Raw genomic sequence first — 18296 nt, 5'->3', positions numbered from 1 at the left:
TGGGGAAAAGGTTCACCTTCCAACAACGCAGGAGTGGCTTTGGGGCAAGTCTCAATGTCCTTGAGTGGCCCAGCCAGAGCTCAGACTTAAACCTGATTGAACATCTCTGGAGAGACCTGAAAATAGCTGTGCCGCAATGCTCCCCATTCAGCTTGAGAGGATCTGCAGAGAAGAATGGGAGAAATTCCCCAAATACAGATGTGCCAAGATTGTAGCGTCATACCCAAGAATGTAATTGCTGCCAAAGGAGCTTCAACAAAGTACTGAGTAAAGGGTCTGAATACTTATAGTACCAGTCATATGTTTAGACACCGACTCATTTAAGTTATTTTTTATTTTTACTATTTTCTACATTGTAAAATAATAATAACGGCATCAAAACTATGAAATAATACATATGTAATCATGTAGTAACCAAGTGTTAAACAAATCAATATATTTTAGATTCTTCAAAGTAGCCACCGTTTGCCTTGACGACAGCTTTGCACACTTGGCATTCTCTCAACCAGCATCACTTGGAATGCTTTTCCAACAGTCTTGAAGGAGGTCCCACATATGCTGAGCACTTGTCGGCTGCTTTTTTTTGTCAGTGGTCCAACTCATCTCAATTGGGTTGAGATTGGATGATTGTGGAGGCCAGGTCATCTGATGCATTACTCTATCACTCTCCTTCTTGGTCAAATAGACCTTACACAGCCTGAAGGTGTGTTGGGTCATTGTCCTGCTGAAAAATAAATTATATTCCCACTAAGCTCAAACGGGATGGAAGGCGTATCGCTACAGAATGCTGTGGTAGCCATGCTGGTTAAGTGTGCCTTGAATTCTTAATAAATCACTGACAGTGTCACCAGCAACGCACCATCACACCACCCCCATGCTTCACGGTGGGAACCACACATGCCGAGATCATCGGTTCACCTACTCTGAGTCTCACAAAGACATGGCGGTTGGAACCAAAAATCTCAAATTTGGATTCATCAGACCAAAGGAAAGCTTTCCAACGGTCTAATGGCCATTGCTCGTGTTTCTTGGCCCAAGCAAGTCTCTCTTATTGGTGTCCTTTTAATAGTGGTTTCTTTGCAGCAATTTGACCTTGAAGGCCTGATTCATGCAGTCTACTCTGAACTGTTGCTGTTGATGTGTCTGAAGCATTTATTTGGACTGCAATCTGAGGTGCAGTTAACTCTCTAATGAAGTTATCCGCTGCAGCAGAGTTAACTCTGGGTCTTCCTTTCCTGTGGCGGTCCTCATGAGAGACAGTTTCATCATAGTGCTTGATGGTTTTTGCGACTGCACTTGAAGGAACTTTCAAAGTTCTTGACATTTTCCAGATTGACTGACCATGTCTTAAAGTAATGATTGACTGTCCTTTCTCTTTGCTTATTTGAGCTGTTCTTGCCATAATATGGACTTAGTCTTTTACCAAATAGGTCTATATTCTGTATACCACCCCTACTTTGTCTCAAACTCATTAAGGAAAGAAATTCCACAAATGAACTTTTAACAAGGTGACTACCTCATGAAGCCAGTTGCGAGAATGTCAACAGTGTGCAAAGCTGTCATCAGAGCAAAGGGTGGCTACTTTGAAGAATCCCAAATAGAATATGTATTTTGATTTAACACTTTTTGGGGGGGGGGGGTTACTACATGATTCCATATGTGTTGATGTCTTCACTATTCTGCAATGTAGAAAATAGTAAAAATAAAGAACACTTGAATGAGTAGGTGTCAACTTTTGACTATTACTGTATTTAATTGTGAAATTCCTGGGGTTTTTTTTTTTTTTTAAATTTGAAAATATTTCTAAAAACCTGTTTGTCCTTATGGAGTATTGAGTGGGGGGGAAACTATTTAATCCATTTTAGAATAAGGCTTTAAAGTAAAACAATCATGGTGTCTGAATACTTTCCAAATGCAAGGTAAAGCCATGGGATTTGTGGAGAAACTATTTGTTCCTTACATACACTTCTACAGGCTTTTGAGACACACAAGCACAGACCCACTGATTGACACCCCTACACACAAGCTTGTGTAGTCCTGAATATCCTTATGAACACCCACTTGTGTTGTGGGGCTGCTGCACCTACAGATGCACACAGTAGCTCCAAATGTTCCACCACGCCCCAGAGAAAGTGTTACCTCTTTCAGCCAGCTTCCTAAACTGTGTTTGTGCTCTCTGCCTGCTAGCTCCTAGTGAGGGAGATGCTCTTTCATGTCTCAAGGCACTGAAACTCCCTATGATGCTGTTCTTTTCCACTGCATTGCAGCAAACTGTCTCCTCTCTCTCTAAAAACTCCTGCCCTGTTCATTTTGAGTGGGTACACTTTTTTCTTTTGTATGTGGATTCCTATTTTATTGCACATGATTTGTTTCAATCCCCCAACATCCTATAGAGGTTTCCAAAACTGATACATCTGGCCCAGTTTTGGAAAGGCAGGTTTCAAACACTTTTTAGTGACTTGTTCAATTCACATAGGCCTAGTCCATTTATCAACTTACGGGGATCTAATACTGATGGATGGTCTCTGTCCCTCAGGTGGAGAATGACTTCATCCTGCTCCTGGAGAAGGAGATGTTTATAGAGCAGCTGAAGGACATTGTGGACAGGGCTGAGGATCTGCTGAGTGAAGACACGGAGGGCGAGAGGAGCTCTGACCACGTGGGCAGTCCTCAACAGAGCCACGGAACAGTCATACTGGGGGGAGAGGTGAGGAGGGTAGGGGGGGGGACAGGAGATTTGGGGGGTGGCAATTGGCATCCTCAAAACACTCAAGATGACTCTGAGCAGGGCTGCCAACAAACCATCCGGGGGCCAACATGGCGACATTGTTGAGAGAATCCGGTCAAGCTTCGTTATCTAGAAGTTATACTCTTTAGCGCCAGCCATTTATAATGATTATTTTCCTTTCTAGGGTTCAAAGACTGCTACACCTAATTCACCACAGCTTGTTTACCAGCAGAACGGTAAGGTTTCGCTACCTCCTTGCTACACATTGTGTGCAGGCTTTTGCTCAAGCCCAGCTGTAACACATTGATTCAGGAAAATCAACTAATCATGGTTTTCAAATGATTTTTAATTATGCATGTTAGAGATAAGCTGGAACAAATGCCTGCACTCCCTGAGGTCTTCTAGGACCACTAATCTTCTAGTTTCTCAACCCACTTCAGATGCATTACATAGCACATTACAGCCTCTCCCTGAACCTCCAGACACAGCAGATTAAAATGTTCTGGGAGGTTGTGGTCAGGAGTGGCGATGAAGAGGGTGACTGGTTGTTTCACAGGGACTGCAATCTCTCTTCAGCTCTCAATCGCTCTTATTTCACATCTCTCTGTCATATCTTTTCATGTCTTCCCCAATCAATCTCTATCCCCTGTTCTCTTCATCTAAACATAATTTGGTAGTTTATGAATTTGACTCCTTTTTCTCCTGTATTTGCAGTTCATCTGAATTTCAGTGCATGGGTCTCTTTCTAGCTCTTCTGTTGTTGCTAGTAGATCTAGGAGTGTGTCTTTGTCTCTGTGTACTTGGCAGTCCTCCACACTGGGAAGCGCTGGTTCATTATCTGCCCCGTGGCCGAGACGCCCACGCCAGACAGGGAGAAGACCTCATCAGACGCCTCTACAGCCAAGGGTGCGTGTACACACACACACACGTGGGTGAATAAAGCTGCGTGTGTGAGAGAATGAGCTAATGAGCGTGTGTTGTAGGGGTCAGTTATGTAATGCCAGTGTTGCAGTGGCTGTGGTGAAGGGCAGGCTTTGTGCTCCAACTGACAGAGCTCTGATGGGGGAAGACAAGTGATGATGTAATACCCTCACACACCCACAGGACATCTCTCTCCTTGACTCCACTCTTTAATTTCATCATCTCTTTCTTTAACGCCTTCTCTTCTCTCTCCCCTGCTCTCTGCTACAGAGGCTCCTGATATGTCATTGTCTAGGTCCAGCTGCAGTACTACTCCTCCTGTTCCTGCCCTGACCACCACAGCCCCTACTCCAGCCACTTCTGCCCTCCCTGCACCCCAGAGCTCTATTCAGCCTCAGGACCCCAATGTGGGCAAGGCCAGAATGCAGCAGCCCCAGGCCTCTGGAACCAAACCCACCACCAATAGTACCACTGCTGCTGTGGGCCGCCACGAGCCCTGTGTCTCCATGGTAACAGACATCCCATGCTGCCCCATTGTTCCACCCGTGTCTCTGGATGTGAATGGGGTGGAACATAAAGGGGCGAGCAGCTCTTCCTCCTGTCTACCCAATCAGGGGGCCAGCCTGTCAGGAGACCCGCCCCCTCTGGGCTCCCACCAACCTGTGGTCTTGCAGCAGCCCTACGCCACACCTAGCATGGTGGGTGGAGGAGGTGGAGCCACAACACCATCACAGCCCCAGAGTCCAGCCCACCAGGCCTCCCAGCAGCAGGATGGACCTGGTGGATCCGGGAGTGGAGGTGGTGGGGGCCTGGGGGAGTCTGATGGAGAGGGCCCCCCCAGGGTGGAATTTGTGGACCGCACGATCAAGACTCTTGATGAGAAGCTGAGGAACCTGCTGTACCAGGAGTATGCCCCATCTGCTCCCTCCAGCACCGCCTCAGACCTCCAGGGCTTCAGCACAGAGGGGGTCAGCTCTCCCCTTGTCTCTGACAGCCAGACCATCACAGAAGGGGGGCTCCCCAGGAAGGGAGAGCTGCTGGTAAAGATGCACCTTGTGTGTGCGCACGCGTATTCCGATTGGGGCAGCTGCAGTGTTTGATCTGATGTATGTGTGTGAATCCCTAGTGTGATATTGATTCAGCCATTGACTGTAATCACTGGCAATTATAACTCGTAGCCTTTAGTGAGACTGGTACTGTGTTTAGCAGAGGAAGTAGAGCTCAGGGTTGCTGGCCAGATAAAAATACATTATACCCTGCACTCATGGCGGTTTGATCTCTGATGCGGGTTGTGTGGGTGGGATGGCCGTTATATTTAGACACGGCAGCGGTCAGAGAAGGACAATGGCTAGACAAACACCCTGTAACCCTCATATACTATTGACCAAATAACCCCCCCCCCCTTTCCCCCCCACTCTCAGCCTCAGATCCCTGAGCGTACAGATAGTTTGGATACCCTGAGTGACACTGCAGGTAAATAACATCCCAAAACACACTTTTCTATGAAATGATCCTATGTATTGTGTATCTATTTCTGACTATTTAGGGAGACCCCAAAGTGATTAAATTGTTTTAATGTTTCAATATTTTGTCACGCCTGTAAAGGTGTGCTGAACACTGACATGATGGGCGGTTCCAGTTCCTATGGCTCCAAGAGCCGTTTTCAGGTAACTTTACCATCGCTAAACATTCTGAAAAGAGAAACCATCATGAGTAAACCAAAGTTGACTTGTATTTTATTAGATTGAATTATTTTTGACGTAGGTAATATTTTTCTCAAGATTTAGATCTAGTTAACAGTTTATTCAATACGATATTAAATGTTTAAATAGTTTACTCAGTTTCAATTTGATCATGGTCTTTTCTCCCCCTCCAGATCGTCCCCACTCCTCCAGACGTCATCATCCGTCGTTTAGAGAAGGGCAGAAGTCGCAGCACCTGCAGCTCCACGGCTCCCTCTAGTGGCTCGGGGGGCTCTCACGCTGCAGCTGAGGGGGGAGGATGGCGAGACCAGGGGTGTATGGCCGTGGGCAGGTTCTCAGTGATAACCACCGAAGAGGGGCTGGAAAACACAGCCAAACCTCACTGTAGCCACCGCTACTCAGCCCCGCCAGACTTCTACCAGGACACTCCCACCTCCAGCCCCAACGCCACCCCCACCCTGCTCCCACGCGCCCACACTGCTGATGCTGCCACAAACTACTCCTTCCACTTCGACTCTGACTCAGGGGAGGAGGACACCAGTAGTTTAGCCCCTACCCCTGCCCACCACAAGCCTCCAGTCCACGCACTCTCGGAACACGGCGGAAGTGACCTCATGAAGAGGGCAGTGGCCTTCCTACGCCGCACGGGCCGCAGCAGCAGTGTGCAGAGCTCTGATTCGCCGAGCCGGCAACCAGCGGTAGCGAATGGCCACGCCCTCTCGCTGCCTGGACCCGGCCCCGCATCGTACATCAGCAGTGACAACGATTCTGAGTTTGAGGATGCGGACATGAGGAAGGAGCTGCAGAGGCTGAGGGAAAAGTATGTGCACACACACACACAAATATGAATTCATACAGGGTCAATGTTAACCCATTTGAAATATAGCAAACTATCAACCACTGTAACCTTCATAGCCCATTACACGGCAGGTAGCCTAGTGGTTAGAGCATTGGACTAGTAACCGAAAGGTTGCAAGATCCAATCCCCGAGCTGACAAGGTAAAAATCTGTCGTTCTACTTAACTGCTATGTAGTGACCTTTTTTAAATCGTATGAGTCAATATAAACAACAGTTCTCTCCAACTGGGGGAGGAAATGGAATACATTCTTCCATATTATTGCATGTAGATTTTCTCTTGCACTCTCTTCCTCCCCAGACACATGAAGGAGATCTCAGAGCTGCAGGCGTTCCAGAGGAATGAGATCGAGCATCTGTATAAAGAGGTGGGGAAAGCCCTGCCGCCTGGTGTAGGCCTGCTGCACGCTGCGCCCCCTAGTGGCCGCAGACGTAGGGCCAGCAAACACAAGCTGAAGGCGGGCAAGCTGCTCAACCCCACGGTGCAGCAGCTGAAAAACAACCTGAACACCACCACTGCCGGTGAGAGGAAAGGTGTGTGTGTGTGTGTGTGTGTGTGTGTGTCAGACAGTAGTGAGAAGATGGGAGAGAGGTGTGATTGATAGAGGGGGATGAGAGTAGGTGTGAGTGGGAGAAGAGTAAGAGAAAGGTGAGTTTGTGAGCAGTCTTGAGGCAGATTTGGGAGGATTAGAAATGTGGTAATAATAAATGAAAAATGTACCCCCACTTCACCATAAAGCTGGCTCTGTGGCTTATCCAGTATTTCTCTCTGAAGGTGAGAGTGCACCAGGCTTGTCTGGCTCTCCAGCTAAGAGCTCCATCATGTCTGATGGCTCTGCCTGCTCCAGTGGCAGCAGCAGTAGTACCAGCAGCACTCTGCCCAGCACGGCCCCACAACCCGTTCAGACCCAGCAGCCCTGTTCTCTCAAGGGCTCCCTCTCCTCTGACAGCATCTATGGTGGTGGCATGGCCACACACGCTGGCCCAGGGCAAGGTACCTACACACACATAAAGGACAAGGTATACACACTGTGGCATAGCACACACATTTGGCGTATACCCGTACCTAAGAATGCATCTCTCACCTCTCTCACCTCTCACTCACTGGATTCACATAATATACCAAAAGAAAACACACCCAAACGTGTCACTCAATGAGATGTGGACACATACTCAAACACACTGATTTGTACTGAGGAACAACTGAACAAGAAGAACAACACAAGACCATCAGCTTCAGTATTCTAAGCTCTAATATTCTAAACTGTCTGAATCGGAAGTCTCATAAGGAGACCTGGTAATTGCTGCATTGTAAATAGTCATGATTTATCAGTCTTTCATCCAAAGCAAATGTTTTTAGGCAAATGTACACAAGGTGAGAGTTGCATCACACGTCTCCCATGCCAAAATACTGCCACTATACTGCATACAGCTTCCATTGAGGTGTCAGCAGTTTAACACTCCTCATGGTAAAGGTCTGGATAGGTTTGGGAAAGGTAATCTGACCAGTGCATAGTGACAACTTGTTCCTGTAGTGAATGTGCAGGCTGTCTCTTGTTGCTGGTTTAGCCCATGTGGCTGTACCCTGTACACTGGTGCTGCTGCTGTTAGTGGTGGGGGTTTCTCATCCCAAGTCTCTGTGCACTTTTACAGAAGTGTCTCTTTGTTTCTTCTCTTCTTCCCTCTTATATTAATTTTTACAGGATGGACGGTATACCACCAAACGTCAGAGAGAGTGACCTATAAATCTAGTAGCAAACCGCGTGCTAGATTCCTCAGTGGACCCGTGTCTCTGTCCATCTGTTTGTATTTGTTATTTTCTACTTTTCTTCACACATCCCTCTCCTCTTTATTTCACCTCTATCTTTTTCTTGACCAGAATGTATGTCTTGATCAGAATGTATGTTTTTAGATAGTGGATCCTCTCCCCTCACCCTCTTCACTACTCCCTATTCCCAACACAAGCGTATGTCTTTTGTGTTTTGTCCTCATGGCTTTCTCCCCTCAGCCCTAAGTGGTTTTGGGTTTAGACCTTCCTCCATACAAATGCTTTGTGCACTGCTTTAAACAGACTCCAAAAGCATCCCAGCTAACAACAAATATTCCCACAACTTTAGAGAACGTTCCCTTAAGTCTCATTAGGAAATTAACATTTCAATAGGAATGTTTCCAACAGACCATTCCCTTAATGTCAAATAGAACATACCCCAGAACGTAATTATATTCTACAAACATTTGTGTCCAGTTAAGAGAGTGTTCCATCAACGTACCACCATACACAGAACATGGTTGCCATGTTCTCAGCATATAAAATATTCCTGTTCTGGATACGTTAATTAGTATGTTGCAAGAATATTCCTGTGTCCAGTTTTCTGTGAGTTAGGAGAATATTCCATCAACGTCCCACCAAATGGCAACTATGTTCTGTGTATGTTTGGATGTGACGTTGAAGGAATATTCTCATAACCCACAGAGAACTGGACACAGGAATGCTCTTGCAACATTCTCATGAATCATGTCTAGAACATTTTAATATTGGCAACAATGTTCTGTGTATGTTTGGTGGCATGTTCTAATAACCCTCTGAAAACTGGACACGAATGTTCTTGCAACCTCTTCATAAAACACGCCTAGAACATTGTATATTCTAAGAACGTTGTAACCACGTTCTAGATAAGTTCTCTTTGACATTAAGGGGATGTTCTACCTTTAACACCAAAACATGCGAAGAGATTCTCAGAAGGATTTTGCTAACATAGATCAAATGTTCCTTGAACTAATGAAAAACTGGACACTCAAACTTTAGGGGAACATTACAGGTTATTTTACAAAATCATTCTCTCCCTAGAATTGTTAGCTGGGATACTGTATTGTCATAGAGCTAGTCTTCTCCAAACATGAGCGACGCTAGATCTGAAACCTGAGCGAGAGTGTATCCTATATGTGTTTTCATTTAATCACTTCCTTAATTGTATGTCTCGAATTGAGGCGCATCGGCCCACAACCCCTCTGTATACCAAGAGAAAAGCCAGCCCTTCCCCTGATAGCCAGCCAGGTTCCAGAGAGGCTTGCGTTGGTCGAGGTCCCTCTCTCTCATATTTGGACTGGGAGGACGGTGCAGGCAGGCGGGGGGCAGGGCACTGAAGGAGACTGGCTCCTGCAAAAGGGCTGTATCATCAATATTATCTACTTTCTCTTCTCCCCCTTTACCTGCATGTCTTGATAAGTGCTGACTCTGATGTGCTCCGGCTATAGTCTCTATGTGCTTTTTTTGGTTCCTTTATGTTATGTTTCACAGGCATTGTTGTACTTACTGGTAGTTGAACTGTTTAGAAATTAGCTTCAGGGGACTTGTTACTCCAGTAATTACAGTATTGATGATTCAGTGATTCGACTCTCCACTCATCGTGTGTGTCTTAGCTGTACTATCAACACTGTATTTTCCATTATAACCTTTAACAAGCCATGTAATAACAGAAATAATACAAGCCTGGAGCCTAAAACATGGAATAAGTCAAAATAGGACCTAGTCTTTCCCCCACTCCCATTACGTCTCACTGATTTTTAAACCCCCTTCTCCTCTCCACTCCTTTCTCTCCTTAACCGATTTGGTAGCTGTGTGTGGCTTGAAGCAGCTTGTCCACAGACCTGTGGTGTTTAGTGTGTCCTGGCCTAACTGTTTCTGTCTCTGTGCTGTTTTACCTTATAGGGTCCACACTGAAACGACTATGTCTAGGCAAAGAACGCAGTAGTAGTAACTATCTCATTTACTTCTTTCTGTCTTCTTCGCTCTTTTTTTCTGTTTGCATGCGCACCCGTTTATATTCACGTGTTGTGTTTGGCACTGGAAAAAAACATGCCAGATGTTGTTGAAAATGTTGGGCACTGCTGCACAAGGAGTGTCACCTTCATAGATTGATTTGAATCCTTTTTTAAATTTGGTAGTGCATGGCGTTTGGCCTAAATGTTAGTGCTCAATAATGAGACTTGTGTGGTTGTCAGCATTAATGGTTTCTTTTTGTCTTACTGTGGTAGATCGGTTGGGTGGGTGGTTGGGGTTCAACCATGCTGTAATCGTTTGGCTGTTGGGTTTGAGAGGGAAAAAATAACATTTGCTGACCAGTAAAATAAGATCACATTTCAACTTTCTCCAGAAAATGATTACCAATCAAAGGGACATTTAAGGTACACTGAAAAACAAACTCCCTCATTCCCAATTGGAGTTGGCCAATTTGAGTAAATATACAGGCTCTACCCAGGCTGAAAGTAGTTAAAGTGACTTAATGGACAACTGTAAAAGGCCTAACAAACAGCAGCCAATCGATTCCATCGGTAGGGTGTAACTGGGCAGAGTTTACAAATCTTTCTGTTCTAGGGTCTTCTCACGGCACCAGTGCAACACAGACAGCGTCCAATCAGCAACAGCCACCAGCTGTTCCCACCCCTTCGTCATCTCCTCAACCAATGGCGGCTCTAGCTCAGGCCCAGACGAACAACAGCAACAACAAGAAGCCAGGCACCTTCACGGACGACCTGCACAAGCTGGTAGATGATTGGACGAAGGAGACGCTGGCGGCCAATCAGCCACGGCCCTCTCTGAACCAAATCAAACAGCAGAGACGCAGGCAGGACCTGGAGGGCCGAGCCACGCCCATGGGAGGAGCCACACAGGAGGTAAATGGCATAGAAAAACACATCAAAAGTCTTAAGACTGTATCACCAGTGTGGGAGTTGCAGCCTACCCTGCTCTCTTTTAGATTTTCATCAAAAAGCAGTTGACAAAAGTCCCTGTACACAATGTTAAACATGCCCTTTGGTTCTTTCAGGTGAGATGTGCCATCCTTCCAAACAAGTTCCAGCTGCCTCTGTCCTGTCCACTGACAGTTGTAGGCCTAGCCATGCCCACTGACCTGGGCTCCAACCCCTCTGCCATGCTCCAGCCTGGGTACCTGGTACCCGCAGGTCCTTATGGAGGGGTTGTGCCCGGCCCCTTATACCCCCAGCAGTGGTCTGGTATGCCCAGTCCTGTGGGGATGATTGGGACAGCGGGAGGAATGCCCTACCCCACCATGGCCAACCCAGGGTTGCAGGCATACCCCCTTACCCTGCACAGCCCTGAGAACGGCCCTAACACCAGGACTACCTAATGTGACAAATGGCACCATCTTGCACCCAGCAACCCCCCCACCCCATTGCACCTGATGCTCAAAACAGACTGCCCCCAGTGTTCCCCTCTATCTCAGCACCCTCACATCAGGTCTTACCTAATTCTGTGCTAATAAACCTAACTCCACTCTGTCCCCCCTGGTTCTCACTCCAGGGTTACAATTGTAATGAAATCAGTCTAATCACTTTTAATGGGGTGATGGGATGGAAAATAGAATAAAGGGCCCACACATTTAGATGCACCAACAAATGGCTTATGGGTTGTTCCACCTTAAAAAGCACGAGGATTTTGACAACCACCATCTCTGATTGTGCTAAAATTGTTTCTGTAGTTAGAAACATAAGATTAGCATTCCTCAAACAATTTGTTGAAGTATAATTTATTGCAACACCCTTTTTTTAAATTTCACTGATATTTAAGTGTATTAAATGGATCACATTTTCTTTACAACATTGGGTAGAAAACCAATGGCTTTGGCTCAAGGGAATATGTTACATAGGATGAAGAAGCAATACTCCAAGTCAGACATAGAGAACTGTTGCTGTAAACTGGGTGGGATTGGTGTGGGGGGTCCGTGGGTGGTGTTTGACCATTTTTATTGGATTCCTTGTGTCTTACTTAATTGTTGGAAGAAGTTAGTACCAAACATACGATTTGGGTCAATGTGAATCCTATAAATTTAAAAGGGCCAATTTGGGTACAATCAATTAGCTTAATTTCTCAAATTTAAACAATGTTGCAAGAATGCCAATCTTATGTTTCTAACTACAGAAACGATTTCAGAACAATCTGAGATGGTGTCATGGCTTGCTGGGATGACTCTTGTGTTGAGTACACATAAGAGTGTGTCTGAGTACTGGCCTCGACTTGACTGTACTACTCAACCCCTCCAGTGTTCCTATATGCAGGATAGTCCTGCTCCGCTCTGATTATGTGGTTTGATGCTTTATCAAAGAGTAACATGCATGTAAATAACCTGTGAGCTTGTAAATCTCCAGTGTGCAGGTAGATGTATAAACTACAACACCTGAAGTTTTACTGTGTGTGCTTGTGCACAGTATAAATGTGTGTGTGTGTGTGTCAGAGTACCTACTGCTTTGGTCTTGACTAAACTCAGTCATACAAATAATATTAGCGGTCACCAATGCGACGTTTTCACCAAATCCATAAACCAATAAGCAGTAATGTTTTCAGAAAGCTTTTTATCGTTTAACGTTTTGTCAACCTTAATACACTACATTAGAAATGAGAATACAAGGGTTTAAGATGACAGGATACCTGTATTTAAGGTGAAATTCTCTGGAGGAGTGCCTTGAACATAGCTTTTTCTGTGAAATGAAGCCTGTCCAAATCACATGGATTTTATTTAATGGTGCCTTGAGTGCCACTTAATTGTTTTAATGCTTTGCAGACACTTTTTGGTTTACATTTGAATGCCCTTGTAGCACTGCACTATTAACACAGTATATGCGTTCATTTAAGTAATAAAATCATGTTTTTAATCTTTTGTTTATGCCACCCTTGTGAAATTTAGAACGCCATAGACGTGAAATGGACACTTGCCTTGCGAGAACAGGCAGTTGATGTAGCTACAGTTAATAAGAGTGAACATAAATCAAAACCCACTCATTGGGCAGTGGTTAGTGGCATAGAGTTAGAATTCATAGGATTAACTTTCCAATTCAAGTCAATGTTCCCCAATGGATGGATCAATTGAATTCTCATTCAATATTTGTAGGTCTGTTTTTAGAGGGGAGCCAGTAGTGTCCAGCTCAGAATGTAGCAGAGGCAGGTTTGCCGAGCGAGACTTAAAGTGCAATTTCACCCCTCCACCTAGCTTTCGTAGTGGCCTTGCCACAAGCCTTATCCAGGAACCTGCAACGGGAGCTAGTTTATTTTGTTGCCTTTTTAGTTGAACGTAAGTTACAAATCACAAAGAGAACACTAACTGCATTTACAACTGCAAACTATTTTCTGTTGGGCCAAGAGCATGGCTCCTATTATTAAACACGTGATTTAATTAGTGGAATTACCAGTTATTTACTCGTCTAATGTATTGTTTTGTGTTTCTTGAGCTTGATGTCGATGCTGCTAGTGTGTCTGGTTGATCCATTAAGAAGGAAAGGAGGAGTTAGGGTGTGTAGCTTGATAACACGACACAAGCTGATACACATCCCTCCAGTAATAAAGACCTTTTTTAGAGGATAAGTTTTCTCAATGAGATCTTCATGTGAAGCAGTGTTATTATATTGCCTTGTTGACATTATTAAATGATGGATCATTTCCCAGGTGGTTTTTGATACCCTGGCTTTCTTTTCTTTATGGTTTTGAGTGTTTGATTCCTCTGTTCAGAATGAAACATGGATACTTGATTGAGGAGAATTGCACATGACCTGTGTTCTAACCATAGCCTGTATGAAATGGATTCCCAACTTGTAAAAATATGATCGTGTGCCATTTGGCAGACGCTTTTATCCAAACTGACTCAGTCATGCGTGCATACATTTTTACATATGGGTGGTCTGGGAAATCGAACCCACAATCGTGGCATTGCAAGCACCAACTGTTCAATATGTATCCCAACATACCTGTACATAATGGGATTAACCTCCTCCTTATCCTCCTGACCATTGAAAGAGCAGTTCAGAACAGTTCAAACTGTTCAAATATTGTCCATACAGCAAGATTATTATTACACCGCCAGCTAGAAATCTCACAACCACCACACCAGTTAAAGGTTGCAGCACTCCAGTCCTGCAAAGCTGTGAATTGTACAGTTTTCCTGTAGTTAGTATTTGTACATTTTCTTTGTCTGTTTTGAAATTTCACATCAGTGTTTGTTATTCCATCAATTCGGTTTGAATTGGACTTTTATAGGATATTATGCAGTCTTCTGCTTTGGTGAAATACTTCTAGTATTAAGAGATTTCTGTTCTCTGTTACTCGTCTCTAACAGTAATGCTACACCTCCCTGTCTTATGCTTAGTGAGCAGAAAACCTCTGGAATATTCACTGGGAGGCAACATTCAGATCCATAGAAATGGATTGTATAGAGCCAATACGAGGAATAGCGCACTGTGCTTCTACTGATCATTGCAGTACTGAGCAACATTGCCTCCTGTTGAATATGCACCACCTTATGGAAGGCTTGCAAAAAAGCTCTGTGTGGGATTTGCTTCTGCCTGCTGTGCATTTCCCACTATACTACCTTACCAACCCAGTCAGCCCCACTCTAATCACAAAGACTGTACATGTTTTAAAGAGATAAATAAACATTATTTTGTGCTTGATGATGTCCTCCCTTTATTCCTCAAGAATCTATTAAATCTAACTGGTGGTTTTTATTAGGTAAAGATTTAATCATATTATTGAACAGATGTGATAAATTATCAGGTTCCCTTTCCCCAATAAAGTGTTGAGGGTAAGTGCATTATATTATGCGCATTGCATATTTTCACAAGTTCTGGGTTGTGATTTGTCCATCTGACGCACCAGTAGTTTCCATCTGCATTGCATAAATCATTCCACTTCAAATCCTTGACCATTGAACAAAAATATAAATGCAACATGCAGCCAATTTCAAAGATTATACTCCGTTACAGTTCATAGAAGGAAATCGGTCAATTTAAATGAATTCATAAGGCATAAATCTAAGGATTTCACATGACTGCGAAGTTGTTGGATATTGGCAGGAACTGGAACATGCTGTTCACATCAATCCAGACCATCCCAAACTTGCTCATCAGATGACACGTTTGGTGAGTATGCACGCCATGGAAGAACTGGGACATTTTTAGCTTCCAGGAATTGTGTACAGATCCTTGCGACATGGGGCCATGCATCATCACACTGAAACATGAGGTGATGGTTGCGGATGAATGGCACGTCAATGGATCTTGTCACGGTATCTCTGTGCATTCAAAATGCCATCGATAAAATGCAATGTGTTCATTGTAGCTTATGCCTGCTCATAGCATAACCCCACGGGCACCATGGGTTCATAACGTTGAAATCAGCAAATCGCTTGCCCACATGATGCCATACACGCTGTCTGCCATGGAAGAACAGGTGACTCAATAAGGAAGTGGTCAGGTTACGCGAATGCTACGCTACAGGACTGATTTGCTAGCACAGACTGGAATATGTTCAGGAATTCATCCAATGGAATTGAGTACACCACCTCATTCACCGGCTTCATCAATAACTGCATTGACAACGTCATCCCCAGAGTGACTACGTACATTTCCCAACCAGAAGCTATGGATTACAGGCAACATCCACACAGAGCTGGAGCAGCCGCTTTCGAGGAGCGGGACACTAATCTGGAGGCTTATAAGAAATCCCGCCATGCCCTCAGACAAAGCGTCAATACAGGACTAAGATTGAATCCTACTACACTGGCTCTGATGCTCGTCGGATGTGGCAGGGTTTGAAAAATATTACAGACAACAAAAGGAAACCCAGCCACGAGCTGCCCAGTGACATGAGCCTTCCAGATGAGCTAAATGCCTTTTATGCTCGCTTTGAGGCAGGCAACACTGAAGTGTTTCACGAGGGCACCAGCTATTCCGGATAACTGTTTGATCACGCTCTCCATAGCCGATGTGAGCATGACGTTTAAACAGGTCAACATTCACAAAGCTGCGGGGCCAGATGGATTACCAGGATGTGTACTCAAAGCATGTGTGGACCTACTGGCAGTGTCTTCACTGACATTTTCAACCCCTCCCTGACTGAGTCTGTAATACCTACATGTTTCAAACAAACCACCATAGTCCCTGTGCCCAAGAAAGCGAAGGTAACCTGCCTAAATGATTACCGCCCTGTGGAACTCACGTTGGTAGCCATGAAGTGCTCTGAAAGGCTGGTCATGGCTCACATCAAGCCGGAAACCCTAGAACAGGGGTGGGCAATTCCAGTCCTGCCTGATTCGTGTAACAGTTTTGCCCCAGCCCCAGCTAACACACCTGACTCCAATAATCAGTTAATCATGATCTTCAGTTTAGAATGCAATTTGATTAATCAGCTGTGTTTGCTAGGGATGGAGAAAAAGTGTGACATCAATCAGGTCCTCGAGGACTGGAGTTGCCTACCCCTGCCCTAGACCCACTCCAATTCGCATACAGCCCCAACAGATCCACAGATGACACAATCTTAATCACACTCCACACTGCCCTTACCCACCTGAACAAAAGGAACACCTATGTGAGAATGCTGTTCATTGACTACAGCTCAGGGTTCAACACCATAGTGCCCACAAAGCTCATCACAAAGCTAAGAATCCTGGGTCTAAACACCTCCCTCTGCAACTGGATCCCAGACTTCCTGATGGGACGCCCCCATGTGGTAAGGGTAGGCAACAACACATCTGTCACGCTGATCTTCAACACTGGGGTGCCCTCAGGGTTGCATGCTTAGTCCCCTCCTGTACTCCCTGTTTATCCCATGACTGTGTGGCCAAGCACAACTCCAACACCATCATTACGTTTGCTGACGACACAACAGTGGTAGGTCTTATCACCGACAACGATGAGACAGTCTATAGGGAGGTCAGAGACCTGGCAGTGTGGTGCCAGAACAACAACGTCTCTCTCAATATAAGCAAGACAAAGGAACTGATCGTGGACTATAGGAAAAGGAAGGCCGAACAGGCCCCCATTAACATCAATGGGCTGAAGTGGAGCAGGTCGAGAGTTAAGTCCGGGTGTCTGGTCTCAGACGATCCCACAGGTGAAGAAGCGGGATGTGGAGGTCCTGGGCTGGTGTGGTTACACATGGTCTGATGTTGTGAGGCCGGTTGCACATACTGACAAATTCTCTAAAATTATGTCGGAGGCGGCTTATGGTAGAGAAATTAACATTCAATTCTCTGGAAACAGTTCTGGTGGACATTCCTGCAGTCAACATGCCAATTTCATGCTCCCTCGACTTGAGGCATCTGTGGCATTGTGTTGTGTGACAAAACTGCACATTTTAGAGTGGCTTTTTATTGCCCCCAGGACAAGGTGCACAACATTTGAGAGAAATAAGCTTTTTGTGCATATGGAAAAGTTCTGGGATATTTTATTTCAGCTCATGTAATATGGGACCAATAATATACATGTTGCCTTATATATTTTATTTTATTTGCACCAAAGAAAAGTGATAGACAACAATACAGATGTAAAAAATATATATATATATTACAAAACAAAGAAACAGTTTGCAGGTGTGGTTGGAAGCCCATGGGCTTATATGAAAACCACACCATGAAAATAAATACAACACATCAGTATATTTCAAGGCCTAATTATCTTTCCTCCAGAAATGAGTCTGTTCAAATTGACCTCCAATGAAAATTCCACCCACCACCACTTTTTGATAGTGTGCCATCTTTTATTTGTATTAGCATCATGATAAAATTACATTTTGGCCTACATTACTACTGTATAAATGTGAAATTAATGTAATCACAATAGATGATTTGCATTAAGCCTATAATAAACAGACATAGCCTATAGTGAACAATGAAAATCTACATTTGACTGTAGAACTATATATATTTTGTCTTCCTTTGCCAGGCTGTATGAAAATGTGTGCATACTGATCAAATAATCAATTTCAAACCTACCGTGCACATGTAACTCTGATCTGTCGTTTTCATATTCAAATTTATGGCGGAAACCCTACATATATGATTTACGTTTCCACATTGGCAGATTCGCAAGTAACAAAAATAAAAAACAACGATCTTAGAAGTTTTCATAAAATCGAATGCAGCGTATTTTATCCGTATGTTTTTCGTCTTTGGACATTCCATTCTTTATAGTGCATATTTATCCAGATGTATATTAAAAGGTGTGAAACTGATAGTTAGATTCGCCACACAAAAAAATAACAACAAAAGGAACCAAATTACATTTAACGGTGAAAACGTGACGC

At 44.4% G+C, this 18296-nt stretch overlaps 2 protein-coding genes across 6 annotated transcripts in view; one reads left to right on the top strand and one right to left on the bottom strand.

Annotated features, from left to right (window-relative positions):
- LOC135527966 (serine/threonine-protein kinase WNK2-like) overlaps positions 1 to 14665 on the top strand; it is a 66668-nt gene extending 52003 nt beyond the window's left edge. For 3 of the 4 annotated variants that reach the window (XM_064956673.1, XM_064956672.1, XM_064956670.1), the window contains 13 exons: positions 2537 to 2707; positions 2913 to 2964; positions 3536 to 3634; positions 3920 to 4689; positions 5071 to 5122; positions 5255 to 5316; positions 5526 to 6172; positions 6510 to 6742; positions 6984 to 7202; positions 7912 to 8010; positions 9918 to 9962; positions 10584 to 10882; positions 11035 to 14665. In XM_064956673.1, coding sequence (XP_064812745.1) covers positions 2537 to 2707; positions 2913 to 2964; positions 3536 to 3634; positions 3920 to 4689; positions 5071 to 5122; positions 5255 to 5316; positions 5526 to 6172; positions 6510 to 6742; positions 6984 to 7202; positions 7912 to 8010; positions 9918 to 9962; positions 10584 to 10882; positions 11035 to 11355 — 3069 coding nt within the window. In that variant the 3' untranslated portion in view covers positions 11356 to 14665. The remainder of the gene's footprint in view (positions 1 to 2536; positions 2708 to 2912; positions 2965 to 3535; positions 3635 to 3919; positions 4690 to 5070; positions 5123 to 5254; positions 5317 to 5525; positions 6173 to 6509; positions 6743 to 6983; positions 7203 to 7911; positions 8011 to 9917; positions 9963 to 10583; positions 10883 to 11034) is intronic. The other variant, XM_064956669.1, reaches the window with a different exon arrangement.
- The window catches only part of LOC135527969 (ninjurin-1-like), a 100241-nt gene extending 82069 nt beyond the window's left edge, over positions 1 to 18172 (bottom strand). For both annotated transcript variants that reach the window (XM_064956678.1, XM_064956679.1), the window contains exon 1: positions 17986 to 18172. The gene's annotated coding sequence lies outside the window, so the exon portion shown is untranslated. The remainder of the gene's footprint in view (positions 1 to 17985) is intronic.
- Positions 18173 to 18296: the final 124 nt, after the last annotated feature.

This window comes from Oncorhynchus masou, chromosome 33 (genome assembly GCF_036934945.1).
Source record: "Oncorhynchus masou masou isolate Uvic2021 chromosome 33, UVic_Omas_1.1, whole genome shotgun sequence".
NCBI lineage: Eukaryota > Metazoa > Chordata > Actinopteri > Salmoniformes > Salmonidae > Oncorhynchus > Oncorhynchus masou.
Note: the sequence above shows the minus strand (reverse complement) of the source record. Positions and strands in the feature narration are given on the sequence as shown.